Source organism: Vicugna pacos, chromosome 14 (genome assembly GCF_048564905.1).
Source record: "Vicugna pacos chromosome 14, VicPac4, whole genome shotgun sequence".
NCBI classification, from domain to species: domain Eukaryota; kingdom Metazoa; phylum Chordata; class Mammalia; order Artiodactyla; family Camelidae; genus Vicugna; species Vicugna pacos.
The window spans coordinates 48582572-48597488 of NC_133000.1; the positions used below are offsets into that span (position 1 = coordinate 48582572).

At 40.2% G+C, this 14917-nt stretch overlaps 2 protein-coding genes and 1 long non-coding RNA gene across 11 annotated transcripts in view; 1 reads left to right on the forward strand and 2 right to left on the reverse strand.

Annotated features, from left to right (window-relative positions):
- MYCBP2 (MYC binding protein 2) overlaps positions 1 to 7896 on the reverse strand; it is a 233182-nt gene extending 225286 nt beyond the window's left edge. For 6 of the 7 annotated variants that reach the window (XM_072976388.1, XM_072976389.1, XM_072976391.1 and 3 more), the window contains exon 1: positions 7289 to 7868. In XM_072976388.1, coding sequence (XP_072832489.1) covers positions 7289 to 7590 — 302 coding nt within the window. In that variant the 5' untranslated portion in view covers positions 7591 to 7868. Of the gene's footprint in view, positions 1 to 7288 lie in introns of all 7 variants that reach the window. The other variant, XM_072976390.1, reaches the window with a different exon arrangement.
- On the reverse strand, positions 7716 to 7799 carry LOC140701156 (uncharacterized). Its single transcript, XM_072976409.1, has one exon. It carries the CDS (start codon positions 7797 to 7799, stop codon positions 7716 to 7718), a length of 84 nt encoding a protein of 27 aa, XP_072832510.1.
- A 94-nt stretch (positions 7897 to 7990) lies between the features above and the next one.
- Positions 7991 to 14917, forward strand: part of LOC107034171 (uncharacterized) — a 127969-nt gene continuing 121042 nt past the window's right edge. For all 3 annotated transcript variants that reach the window (XR_012080060.1, XR_012080058.1, XR_012080059.1), the window contains exon 1: positions 7991 to 8125. This is a non-coding gene — a long non-coding RNA (uncharacterized lncRNA). The remainder of the gene's footprint in view (positions 8126 to 14917) is intronic.

Genomic DNA, 14917 nt, shown 5'->3' on the forward strand with positions numbered 1-14917 from the left:
GAGGGGATGGATCTTCAAAGTTGTCTTGCCTTAGGGCAAAAGGCCAGGCATTTACATTCCCCTCATAGAACAGGCATTGGATGCAGGGTGACCCCGAAGAAAAGAGGTATGACTTTGAAGGAAGCAGCTCTGTTGGCTCAGAGCAATGCCTGGAGAAGGATTCAGCTGCTATCAGTTTTAGCTGCCAGTATTCCCAATAGCTAGGGGAACTTGTACCTGAACAAGTGGTGGTGAACCATGGCACCCACCACACCACTGCCGGACTATTACACCAATTTGTCTCATAAGGAGAGAGAATGAATCATTTACCCTGCTTTCTTAGGAGGAACTAAGTTCACCATCAGTTGATGGAGGAAAACTCTTCTTTGCAGAAGAGCGTGAGCTAATAAACTCTGTAATAACAGAATTACAAAAAAAAAATCATCATTTTGAAGCCCCTAATGAAATTATTGACTCAGTCAAGGAATATCAAAGGATAATAAAACCATTAGGTGGAAGATATTCACAGTGTGCTGAAGTTACTACCCATGATTACCTGCTTATTGCAGATGGAAAAAGCATACATTTACAGAGAAGAGATCTAGTGGGTACCATCTTACCCAAGTAATTTGAATGAGTATTATTAACCAATGAGACAAACTGAAAACCTCTGGATGAGATGCAATATGCAGTACTCAGCATTATATACAAAATGTTCTTTCCAAAAATATTTAACTGAAACCTACTGAAGCTTCAAAGCCTAATTTCCATTTATAGGAAACACAGGGATAGATGACATAGAGAGGAACAATACCTGGAGTCCTGCTCTTAAGGAGCTTGATATACAGGACATTCTAGAAAAGGTAAAATATTAGTGAGAGAAAGCTGGTCTGTGGTGGCCAAGGGCTTCAGGTAGGAAAAGGGAGTTAACTAAAGAAATTTTTTAGAGTAATGGAAATGTTCTATACTTGACTGTGGTGATGGTTCTAAGACTCTTCAAATGGACACTTAAAAAGAGTGAATTATATTACATGTAAATTAAACCTCAATTAATCTGACCACTCCCCCAAAACCAGAATATTTAATATATTTTTGAATAAAAAAATGAGACTATTCTAATACTGTTGATTTTTTAAAGAAATATCTTAAAATGCAAAACCATTTTTAAATTAACATTTCTATTTTCTTTTTAAGCCCAAAGGCAAGATTTCCTCTTGAGCTAGGAAGCTAATTCATTTCAGATTTCTACCAAAAATATGCCAAAAGAACAGTTTTTGCCTTAACATGTATCTATACAGGATTCCACAGATGTAACAGCTATATGAAGCAAATTACTACCTATCCATAAATACAGACATACATAAACTAATTCAATCCACATCACTTCCTAAAACACTCCTACAGTAATGTCTCTTCAGAGGTCAAAACCATCTGTGTCCACTGAATAAAATCTAACTCTTATCTGGCAGTTCAAGCTGCCCTACCCTCTAACCAATGCCTCCACTGCCAGAATGAATTCCCATCAGTATCCCTTGTTAACACCTATACTGTAGCTCTAATGGAATTCTTACCATTATCCACACACAAACTGTGCTTTCTCACCTCCTGCTCATACTTTTGCACCAGCTCACAATGCCATCCCTTTTTCGTAACAGGCTATGCTTTCTTGGTCATTTCATCTAAGTAGCTGCCTTTGTACCTTTCACCCTAATCCAGATGACAAACTCAAGGTAGAAAATGTCTTATAAATCTTTACAGGGCCCGTGGTTAGCACCAATTATTAATCCCAGAATCTTTGTTGGATTAATAGACTACTTAACCTCTTATAGCCGAAATCCCATGCATCTGAAGGATGGGCTCAAATGGCATTTCTAACAAGAAAGATAAAGCAGCTGAAGGAACTAAATGAGTTTAGCTTAGAGAAAGAAAGTAATTTCCCATTTTAACCACAATCTCCTCCATTGTTTCCACTAATGCTGTTCTTCTTTCACTTCAACCCAGATACCCGTCTGTCTTTATCTCCCAGTCTATCAGTTCCCTCCTGGCATCACTTTCCTTTTTACCATATGGTCAATCATTGTCACCAAAAACCTTCACTTTTTTTTTTTCTTTGACCTCCAGGCACACTTCAACCTTGAATCAACTAGCAGTTTTTCCCATTTCTCTTTTGAGTGGAAAAGCTTACAATATCATGCTGATTGGAATTTTAAATATGTGATCTTAAAAATAGTATTAATATCATGACCAACAACAAGAGCAGCTAACATTTAATGAGCACTTACCATGTTCAGGCACACTGTCCTTTTAATAACCTTATAAGGTTACAAGTAAAGAAACAGACCTAGAAATGCTAATTAACTTGCCCGATTTAAGGCAGATAGAAAAAGGCAGAACTGAAATTTGAACTAAGGCAGTCTGACTCCAAGCAGATTTAGCCACTGTGCTATGGTTCTTCCCAAATGCAATCAATGCTATACTGCCATTCACACTCAGAACTGACCAAACATTCCTTTATTCATTTCCTTATAAGCCCTTTCCTCAAGTAAATGTGCCAACTTTAACTGATTCATTCATATAAAAATATATTTATTCAGTCAATGAATAAATTAAAGTTATTCCCACATTCAACACAGTCATTAAGAGCAAACATAAACGAGTAAGACATGATCTCTGCGTTCTCTTTTAGTCCTCAAACTCCACCTGCCCCCTCACTCTCTACAGAAATAATTAATTAATATTTATTAGCACTTAACGTGCCATGCACTTTACATATAGGAATTCATTTAATCTACAAAACAATCCTCAGTATTATTATTCCCATTATACATAGAAGAAACCTGAGGCATAAACAAAAACAAAAATAAACAAGTGGGACTACATCAAACTAAAAAAGCTTCTACACAGCAAAGGAAACCATCAACAAACATGAAAAGGCAACCTACCAAATGGGAGTAAATACTTGCAAATCATATATTGATAAAAGATTAATATCCAAAATATATATTATATATAATATAATATATAACTCATACATCTCAATAGCAAAAAAAGTCTGATTAAAAAAGTGGAAAGAGGATGTGAGTAAACATTTTTTTCCAAAACAGAGATATTAATGGCCAACATGTACATGAAAAGATGCTCAACATCACTAATTGCCAGGATAATGCAAATCAAAATTACAATGAAAAATCACTTCACACTGTTAGAATGGCTATTATCAAAAAGACAAGAAATAAAAAGTATTGGTGAGGATGTGGAGGAAAGGGAACCATTGTGCACTGTTGCTGGGAATGTAAATTGGTGCAGCCACTATGTAAACAATATGGAAGTTCCTCAGAAAATTAAAAATAGAACTACCATATGATCCAGCAATTTCACTTCTGAGAATGTACCCAAAGAAAATGAAAACACTAACTTGAAAAGTTAACGAGCGTAACACCTGAAAAGATTATCTCCACCCCAATATTCACTGCAATATTGTTTACAATAGTCAAGAAACAACATAAATGTCCACTGATGAATGAATATATATATATATATATATATGGTATATATTTTTAAAAATGGGACATTACTCATCCTTAAAAAAAAGGGGAAATCTTGCCATTTGTGACACCAGGAATAGATTTTAAGGGCATTATGCTAAGTGAAATAAGTTAGATAGAAAAATACAAATACCACATAATCTCATTTATAAGTGAAATCTAAAAACAAAACACAAAAACTGAACTCACAGATACTGAGAACTCACTGTCAGAGGCAGAGGGTGGGAGATGGTCAAAATAGGTGAAGGTAATCAAAAGGTACAAATAAAAACTTCCAGTTATAAAGTCAATCAGTCATGGGGAAATGTGCAGCATGGTGACTACAGTTAATAATACTGGATTGTATACTTGAAAGTTGTTAAAAGAATAAATCTTAAAAGTTCTCACCTCAAGAAAAAAAAAACTGCAACTAAGTGTGGTGATGGATGTTCACATGACTTAAAGTGATAACCATTTCTCAAAACATGGAATGATTGTGTTGTACACCTAAAACTAATATAATATTATATGCCAATTATATATCAAAAATATTTTAAGCAAAAAACTGAGGCATAGAAGTTACATAATGTACCCAAGGCCACACAGCTAAAAAGTGGCAAAGCCAGGATTTAAAACCAGTCTCGCTTCAGAATCACTAGAATGCCTCAAAGTCACTGACACCACTAGGCTTCTATCCCTCAACTTTTCTACCTACACCTTAAACATAATCCACAGTATTAATTTATTCAACACTGACTGATACTCACTTGCCTTGTTTTGGTTCCTTGAACACAAGTTTGTTTCTGCCTCAGAGATTCTTTATTTTCCTCAGACACTACTCCTCTAGATCTGCCTTCTAATCATTATGACTCAACTTAAATGTCAACTTTCAAAGAGACCTGTCCTGAACACCCTACCTAAATACCCCTCCCAACTACTTATTTCCTTCATAGTTACTTTTACTGCTTGAAATTTTCAGTTGCTTATTTCTCTCCACTAGAGTAGAAGTTCCAAAGAAAGTACCGACTTTGTCTGTCTTGATCACTGCTACATATTCAGCACCTAAAACGGTGCCTGGCATACAGTAGGCACTTGATGTTTACAGAACAGATGCCAAAAATTGTGCTAGACATTGGGATCATCAAAATGAACAGGATATAGTTTTTAATAAACTCCTAGTCTTTATAAATACACCTCCTCCTCTTCTATGCTAAAAGATGACTAGCCCCTAATTTTTTTAATGGCTAACTTTTCCACATGTCATGTTAAATCTGTCCCTGAGATCTCCCTTAGACTTCTATCCATCAAATATCCCCTCTCTCACTTCTTGAACTTCTCCTTCTCTGCTTACTGAATGTTTCCCTCCCACCCTCTCATACTCAAATATCCTTCCCTCAACCCTAAATCTCCCCATTATCCCCCAAATATCCCACTGACTTCTCATCATATCTCTCTTCCATAGACGTCTTAACCACTTCCTCAAAAGTCAGTGACCTGAAAAGTGCTCTCACTTGCTTCAGCACATAACCCTCCTGAGGACTTTCAATTCACTGTCTTAGAACCAGCACTGCTACTGTCCCACAATTCTCTTCTAAATTTTTTGTATCTCTCTTTTTTGGCTTCCTTCACTGTCTCCTTTCTGTCACACGTTTAAACTTGATTCTCAATAGAACTTCATCCTTTATTCTTGCTCCATTCTCTGTCTCTGAAAGATTTCATCTTCTCTAGCTAATGCCCCTATACAAGTAATTTCATCATTCATTCAGAACCTAAATCCCAGCTCCACTCTCCCCATTCATATTTAATAAGAATTGTGACTGAATTCTTAAGCAAATCCTCAATAAAGAATAGTTGTAGGCCAAGATTTAGAAAAAATAATGTGAACTATAATAAACAATAATGTTCTGAACAAGCACCAGAAGGCAATATTATACAACATAAGGCTGGTTTTCACTATTACTTCTTGAAATATAGTACTCGAACTAATTCTTCATTAATTTTGCTTGACAGCTTGTACAAAAACAGAACAAAAACTGTAAAAATCACTCATAGATTTTACATATGTAGTTAATCTACATTAATTTTCTAAAACTGCTTATACAGTTCTAAATACATAGAAATTATATTATTACACAAGTAGAAAGTTAAAATAGGAATACACTAGTCACAAATTATTGCTCAAGTCTGGAAACAACATACAAAATAAACTCTAATTCTTTGAGAGGGGTTTGTAGGGGTTTGTAAAGATGTACCTACAGTGCCATAATTTAGACTCACACCTCAGAATTATACCTAATTATTAGAGCAAACTGTCGATTGAGGTTTTGTGCTATTTTCAAAAACATTAGCAAGGAACAGACGTGTGCCATTGTGGCCTTTGGCTTAGACAGCAAAAGGTAGTCACACATTTATATCAATATGATAAAACTACTCAAGTCCCAACCCTGTAAACAATTTTATAATGAGAAGAGTGGTTTACCCAGAAAAAGTGTAAAGAAAGCTCCATCTTCACAACTCTCCAATGGATAAGAGCCACAATACACACTGGTCAACCACAAATACCCGACTCGCAGCCTAGCCCCTTTCATAGTGAGAGAAAATGGAAGCTGTTTATTATCAAACAAACTGCACATTCAATAAATACATTAAACTCTGTAACTTACTTGACAAAATCCTACTATGCTTTCCCTATGTATTGCAAGAAGGTGTAAGAAAAAAAGATGAAGCCAACTCCCAATTACCACTGTCAAAGCCAAGCTGGTGAAACAAGTCTGTCACCATCCTTCAGGGTATGTGGCATGTAGGGGCATGGGAAGGAAAACAATAGGAGAGCCCTTAGCAAAAAAGACACCCACATTTTAAGAAAAAGAAAATGAAAGTGACTTAATATCTACATTAAGGAAGCTGAAGGTGCATCAAGCCTAGGAAGAATCTAGGAGCTACTCAGATTTTCTAGTTGGTGGCAGTTGATTGCTATACCAGCTGTCACATTTTGAAGTTCTTCAGCTTCTCCCCTTTCCCCACAAAACCCCCTCTACTCTACAGCAGTAAAGTGACAGAGGAAATACAACAGAAGATGAAGGGAAATGGCCGATAGGACAACAGAACACAAGAGCAGCTGCAACCACATCTCTAGAGGACCAAAAGTACAGCTCTAAAAATCTGTATCAGACACCTTTCACATCCACATAAACCTCCATCTGCATCCCCTTCGCATAAATCTTTTAAATTGAAACCCCACGCCTTATCCTACAGCCTGATTATCTAAAACTCATCCTATATATATGATATTATCCTTAATCGATACCATTGCTCCTCTTTGTGAAAGGCAGATTTTTTTTAAGGGAGGCGGAAAGGTGAGGATGGAATGTCATGGGGGTGGGAGGAGGGGAATGAGAAATACGTGCAAATACCATTGCGGCAGAAACACTGGAAACGCCACTTCCCTCACCACTCTTGCAAATTCTCTTCTTGCGCTACCCTCTACTCATCCCTCCTCTTTCTTCAACAATACGCATACACGTGTCATAACCGACCCGCACCATCACCTTTTCTAGCATCACAGGCTCCCCTCCCACCTTCTCTTGCCCCCTACAAAGACAGTCACACACACTTAAAGCAGAAACTGCTGCCACCGCACCCTCCTGTCTCAATAAGTGCTTCTACCATCCAACATCAAGCGCTTACTTAAAGATAGCTCAATAAATACGAAGACACACACACACACACACACACACACAGGCACATGCGGCATGTGGCGCAAGGAAGGGCACTCGGAGACGCACCTGGAGGCCGGGTGTCCAGCGCTGCTGCCCCCCTGGTCCCTGTCACTGAGCGCAGCTGTGTAAATCCTCCGGTAGCGGTCGGCCAGGGCCCGGCCTGACAGCAGCAGCTGGTAGTGACCCCGGGAGTCCGCGGCCGGCAGCCCCAGCCCCAGCCCCGCGGCCGCCAAGGAGCCCTCGGGAACCGGCATGAACAGCGCCCCCGGCGCCGGGGAGGAAGAGATGGTGGCGGCTGGGAAGAATCCGTCCCCGCCGGGCCCCGAGGAGGCGGCGGCGGGAGAGGCAGTCGCTGCGCACATCATCATCCTCGCCGCTGCCGCCACCGTCGCCTCGTCCCCGAGGGCCGGGCAGGCAGACACGCGCGCGCACACAGCCCTTTTCCAACGACAACGGGCTCCAGCGGCGGCCTCTCGCTCCCGCACCAGGGAGACTACAAAGACAGCGACCTCCTCCTCCTTCTCCTTCTCCTCCTCCTCCCTCCCGCACCGCCCTCGCCGCTACTGGGGCCGTTCATCTAACCCCGCCACCACGGGAGTGTGAGGAGGAGGCGGTGCCGCCGCTGCCGCCGCCGCCACCGCTGCCACCGCCGGAGCAACCCGCAATGGGAAGCTGTCGGCCGCACTGGGCATGCGCCACTCCTCGCACATGCTCAGTCACTCCGGCCCCCTTCCCTCCCCACCCCCCCTCCGCCACCACTCCCTCCGCCTCAGGGCTTTGGGTGTGGGGCCGTAGAGTCGGGCGGAATCTGAGGGAAGTCCACCTCTCCGGGTTTTACCAGCAGCTTGAGGAAGAGTAAGGAAAGTGCTGGGGAGGCTGTCAGCTACAACCCGTCGGCTTCAGGTACTGGGTTCCCTCCAGGTGGGAGAACTGGGACCTGAAAGAAAGGCGACGTGCCCACCGCCAGAGAATCTGTTGCGCACTCCTGCCACCTTTCCCGAGTGTGTGCTGCCAATGGGAAAATACACTGTGATAGGTGCTGACTGAACTCAGCCAAGGCAGAGGAGGCCAGCCGAATTAGAAGTCCCTTTGGCGATCTTATTTAGGATTATTTTTGTCATTAGGATTTAGGTCTGTTTAAAATAGCTTTACTTACAAAAGACAGGTAGTAATTTAGTGCATTTTTTTTCTGTGAAAGTAGATTTCCCAGATATGAAAGTATTCACAAGTCAGAGTCCTTCCTAAATTCTTGTTCTCAACATTTCTATCAGAGCTAAATCGTAATGCAATAATACTTTTTTAAAATTGAAGTATAATTGATTTACAATGTTGTGTTAGTATCTGGCGTCCAGCAAAGTGATTCAGCTATTCACATAGTAATATTTTTCTTAAATATCTTTTTTTGACTCCACACTCACCCTAAGAGTGCACTCTTATCTCTGGACAGTGGTCATTTAATGGCTTATCTTTTTCTGTCTAGATTTACATTACTGAAGATACTTCTTGAATGTGACCTGAAACTGTAATTGTGACTGTGACTATATAACATCTGAAAATGTCATATCTACCAAAGATCTTATCATTGTTATCTATAAAAATGTAATATTTGCTGAGTCCCCTGTTCCAGGCTATTCTACTAACTTCTAAGTAAATGTTCTAGAAATACATGTGCCAGTGCACCCAGGTTCCTATACAGTTTTATCCTTCCAACTCTCAATTTGAAGAGTTTGTTTAACTCATCCTTATGACAAAATCATTTTTAAGTCTTATAATCCCAGGGCTATAACCTTTATATACTTACTGGCTCCTAAGCCTGTGCCTCTTTGAATGTCCTTCTATAGGAGGGGAAAAAAAAAAAAAGCAAGCCCTATTTACTGTTTAGAGAAGTACGAACAAGAAGGGGGAAATAAATTAATTCTAGGTTTTGCAGGAGAGAATGCTGAAGGAGTGCACTTTATCTGGGTCTTTGAATAATAAATGTGTGTCATTTTGATTTTAAAATGATATGTAAATGTGGGATAATAAAAACAGGGACAAAGGACAGGCATGGGGAATCACAGTATTTTAGTCATGTGAGTAGCACTGTTGCACAGGTTTTATACTTTTTATTTCCTCAACTATCATTTAAGCTCCTTCAGAGCTTCTTGTTTATTTTTGTGTCTTCCTCAGTGTAGAACCTTGCATATGGGAGTATCCATCAAGATTAGTTAGGTAAAATTCCTGTCCTGATGGTTCAGCACAGTTACAGACCTCTGTGGAACAGAAAACGCCCAGACCTTGCACCTCTCCTCCCCCCACTGCATCCCCAACCCTGGGGTGAAAGCCAAGACACAGATATAGAGGCTGCTCAAGGCTAGTGGAATTAAAGGCCTGAATGCTTAGCAGCTCCATGGGCTCATGACTGTTGCAAGAGCCAGACAGGTAGCCAAAAGGCTCTCACAGAGGAGGGTTTAGATCCTGACTCTGTCTTTGGGCAAGTGTCAGCCTCTGAAAAATGGTCAAAATGCTACTGCAGGAGATTGTGGGAGGACTTCAAGTGTCTAGGACATCTACTTTGTCACATGGCTTTTCACGAACGGTAAAACACACACACACACACACACACACACACACACACACACACAAAACCACACTATACTTTTCCATAAGGAATGAAATGGTTCTTGTGTCTGTTCCTCCATTATTTTCCCAGCTCCTAGCACAGACTCTAGACCTAAGCAGGAGGGAAACAGATACTGGTTGAATGAATGAAGAAATGTTGCCTGCACAGAGAAACATTTCCGGCTCAGGCTTAGGTGGTGGCATGTGCAGTCATTGCCCCTTTAGAGTTTCTAGTGGAGACTGACCTGGAGCACTGGTCTCTGAGTTCCCTCTTACCCATTCCTTAATTTCCCTTAGGTCTTTACTGTACCCTTCAGTCCCAGACAGGCCTCTTCCTGAGCCTTCTGGGTACACACAAAACCCGGTAACTGGACAATTTCCTAAGAAACCCACTGTCATTGAGGGGCGCAACTAGGCGTGCGCAGAGTCGCACACATGCTCTCTTAGGTATCCGAGGGTGGCGTTTCTCTTGCGGTTGGCAGCGTTTCCTTCCACGGCAGCGGTAGCGGCCGCTCTACTCTAAATTGATAGCCAGTGCAGCTTTTTTTCTTTTCCTCCTCTTCCTGCCTCTGCACTGTGCGCTCCTGGGTCACTGCAACTGCTGCGGCTACTGCCTTCGCAGCTGGGCACCTTGGAAGTCTCCCCTGGGGTGGTAGGGAATGGGGCGCATGCCGGGGAGGAAAGGGCGTTTGGACTCACCCGTGATTCCACTCTCAAGGGGACCTGAAGGGGAGGGTGGCTCCCCAAGGCAAGTCGCGAGGGTCACCTGAACCACCGCTGCAAACGGTGGAGATGTGGATTTCTTGAAATGTGCAGAGCAAGCGTCCCCTTCCGCCAGTACAGCGCGCACTACTACGGAATGCCCATGTGTTGGGAAGGGGGTTGGGGGAGATTCTTACTATTCAAGGAAACGTGCAAAGTGAAAATATATGGAGAGGGCTTTGCTTTTGTTTTTCCAGCCCCACTGAAAGCGGCTCCTGTACTTTCCGCGCTGCCATCTTAGCTTTATCTTCTGGCCAGGCTGGGCGTGTGTGTGTGCATTCGTGTTAGGAGGGAGGGCTAGAGGCGTGGAGGAGAGTGGAGGGAGCATTGGGGCGGATTGGGTGTCAGAATTGACTAGACAGGAGTTCAGGACACAATCGCCCTCAAAGAATAACATTGAACTAAGGCAAATCCTGACTTTGCCCATTTTATTAGTGAAACACGTGCATAGTATTTTTGGTCTCTGTGACTGATATGCTTATTTCTCAAAAGGATCTCTCCTGTCTATGACCATATAAGACTACTATGGCTTCATCTTTCATCCTTATGATCGCAGATTTTGTCGCTCTTTACCACTTGGAATTGCAAACCTCGGACTATAATTTTCTGAATTATAATTCAGATTATATAATTTTCTAATCAGACTTACCTTTTTTGTACTCTATTATATCTTTAAGGATACATATTTTTAAGGAAACCATCTGTACTGATGTAGTAAATAACAGGCAGAAACCATGAAGTGTATATAAGAGGACAATGATTGACATTGTTAGTTTCTTTTAAAAGGTTAGTATTATACTAATACTTCACAAGATTACAAACACAGGAAGCATGTATATTATCAGAAACATCAAGACTGCTGAAAATGTTGTGGTCAAGTCAAGAGTTTGAGTTTGTTTCCCATATTTGTACAATAATGTATCAGAGCATATAAAAAACAAACTTGGTAGCTGAGAGCATTTTAAAACAAGTTTAGTAGCTGAGAACAGTTTGGAAGAAAAAAAAATACTCTAGCCTGAAGAGTGAAGAAATGCTTCACTCATCAGTAATCTTGGCTTTCTAAAGGCCACAGGATTCTGCATTCTTGACAAATATGACCTTATTGCACTTTAAAGTGAAATATATTTTATATAATATATTGAATACTACAAACATAACAGAAAAAGTCAACATGGCAATTGAAATTCTTTTAAACAAAAGTTACATATTGGCTCCCCTAGATATCTTGACCTCTTCCTTTAAACAATTATTTTTAGAGCCTTGGAAGATTGAGTAATTTGTAGGTGTAAGTTAATGCTTTTTCCTTTTTATTCATATTAGTTTTAAAAGATACAAATTTCACGTCCAAGTTTTCCTACTAATAAAAAAATTAGATACTAGGGCCTGAGTTTAATTTTCATCCCTGAAAAATTATTCTAAAATATTTATTAGTGAGAATACTCTTTGAGGTATGTAAATTCAGTAATATATATTTGAATATAAATCAAAAATTTAAAAATCTCATTGTTGTGATGCATTTTAGCCCAAAGGAAGCTTCCACAACTGATACAGAAAGTCATATAAAGTATTAACTTTGGAAGAGAGAAATGTAAGAACTGCAGAATTTTAACCTTGAAAACTTCTATATAGTTTATAAATTATTAGGTTAGTTTTTATTACTAAGGTTAAATAATTTAATAATTAAATCATATTTCCTCAAACCCTAAAGGACTATTGAAATTTTTATATAGAATAGCAATTTTATCATGTCAAAATTTCCTTGAAATACATTATTTAATATGGTCCCTGGCTAATCCAGATATCAAGATATATCTAAATGTCTCTAAACTGATTATAGTAGGTATGCTCTTATTTTAAAGACACTTAGCCTCCTTCAGGCTGAGTTTTCTCATCAGTCAAATTAGATTCTTTGAGGATTAAGTTAAATAATATGTGTGAAAGACTTGCTTAGCACATTATGTGAGTCAATAACTATTATGATTAATATTATGTGTGTTGCTTTGTTTAAGTTGTTTCCCAGTCTTGTGCTAAAGGAAGTAACAAAACAGTTGCACAGTTTGAATTGTATACATTTAGATTTGGAAGTTTGTCTTTTCACACAGTCCTATCTACAAATACAGGTTTACTATATCTTGATATGACAAGAAGAATAGAATCCAAAGACTGTTCATTTTCCTAAAATATCCTGTTCTTAGGTGGTTTGTTCAGTCACAAAACGTATTGCTTCCTTTCATAAATTCAGTGAGTTTTTGGAATTTTAACTGATTGCTATATTTTTGACACATAATAGTCAAAACAGTTTTTTCCTCAAGTGGCTGGTGGCTATGGTACAATTCTCTGGTCAAAAATTATAGATCATCCATTACTCACATACTTAATCAACTTCAGAATATTAGCCCCACCTTGTTCAACTTCCTGTTTTGATCAATATTTTTACTTTTGTATTTTGAAAGTTAAAGGGAGTTGATTTACTAGTTCTTCATAAATATTTCTCTTAAAAACATTTTGCTCCTTCTTTATCATGTCAGGTTTGTTTTCAGACTGGGTCAGAAGCTGTTTAAAAAGTTTTTAGAACATACATTTCATGAAAAATAGTTCATACTTTTCCTAAATTAATTTGTGATAATCCTGTTTTCTTAGTTTAGACAGAATAGTATCTGCAAGATGTCATATGTTGGGAACTAGGCTAATTATTTTTGTGGTGGAGCAAAGACAGTACTGCTTCCTGAGAAAAGCTATGGCTTCCCTGCAGGTCCTCCTAATGACCATCTCTAGGCACAGGTGGCGTGATGTGCCAGTAATTTACTTGTTTGCTCTTGGGTCCGTTTCTCTCCATTTCCCTGCCCTTCTCTGTACAGCAGGGGAATGATCCCTGCAAACTACATTTTCTGGGCTCTGTTACCAGCTAGCTTCAAATTAGGTTTAGCCTGCAGGGTGAGACGGGTGATTGGAAAGTGGGAAGGAAGAGAAACCATGCCTCCCCCACTCTCCACCCTGACTGCTCTTTCTGCTTTGGGCAACATTTCCTATGTGGTTCCAGCTCCTGCTGGACAGCTTCTCCTTCCATGATCCAGCTCCAGCCAGGTACCCTCTGTTGTGGAACCAGTTCTCCCTGGGAGGCCCCAGCTCCTGGAATATGGCAGTAGCATCTCCTCCTTTGGGAACTCCTGCCCTAGGGATTATAGTAGCTTCCTGCTGATACTAATCCTTGAGATGTCTCTAGCCCCTGATTTGCTTTTCAGCTCCTTCAGTACCATTGCAATCCCCTCTCTTAATGACCTGGCATGCACTTGTTTGTTTTCCTAATTGGACCCTTAGTGAGACAGATAGTCTTCCATCCACATATTAGACCTGATATGGCTCCTCAGCCAAATGATGGCATTTTATCATCTTTCATCTGGTCTTCACCAATTCATATGGTCCAGTGAGCCCAGTAAAAACCTGCAGTAAGATGGAGGTGATACACCCAGGATGGGCATGAATAGGACCAGAAAACAAGTAAGCTGTATGAGTGTGTGGCCAGATGTCATCAACCATTATTGCACCGGTACCTGTGTCTAATCTCAAACATATGACTGCATGTAGTTGGGGGATCCCTTATGACTTACTGCAAGAAGAGGAAAACAGCTGAGCTTGGTTCAAGCTTAAGTTGACTTAGTAATCAAATGCAAGCTGACATGAACTGCTGCTATACTATGATCTCACAGATAGTGATAAGGCAAAATTCTCCCAATGGTTCAAACTTCATGCATTGCACATAGTCATCCATTTTGCACGTTAAGAGAATTAGCCTGAAGTAAGTATATGTAAGACTCACGAGTAGTAGCAAATGGCTTGGCCATTTGTTAGGGGCCTTGAAGTAGAAAGATTGAAAGATTGGAGAGAAGGAAGTCTGTTGAAGAGGCATGTGAATGAACCTATGTGAGTAAGCACAAAGTGTGACAATGTTTGAATCCCATGATGAGGCTCATGAGAGAGTGTCCTACTATGGAAGGGACAAAAAGGACGATGTAGACAGGATGACTCCACCAGTTGGTATCAGAAATGGAGGACCCTGATGTGACTCCCAGATTCAGGGTGGACAGTGGTGTCACTCATTGAAATGGGATCCAAGAAAAGGGGGCTGTTTCAGGATGGGACATAAAGAGTGCTGTTTGTCTTCTCTAACTTATTTCTTGGCCTGAAAATAGGTTGAGGCAATGTTTTTGGAGAACACAATCACTCCTCAACCTACACACACTCCTCTGCCAACCTCTTCTTTACACAGCTGTTATCTTTGAAAGCTATATCATATGTGATAAAATATAATCCAGCAATAAAAGGAAATACATG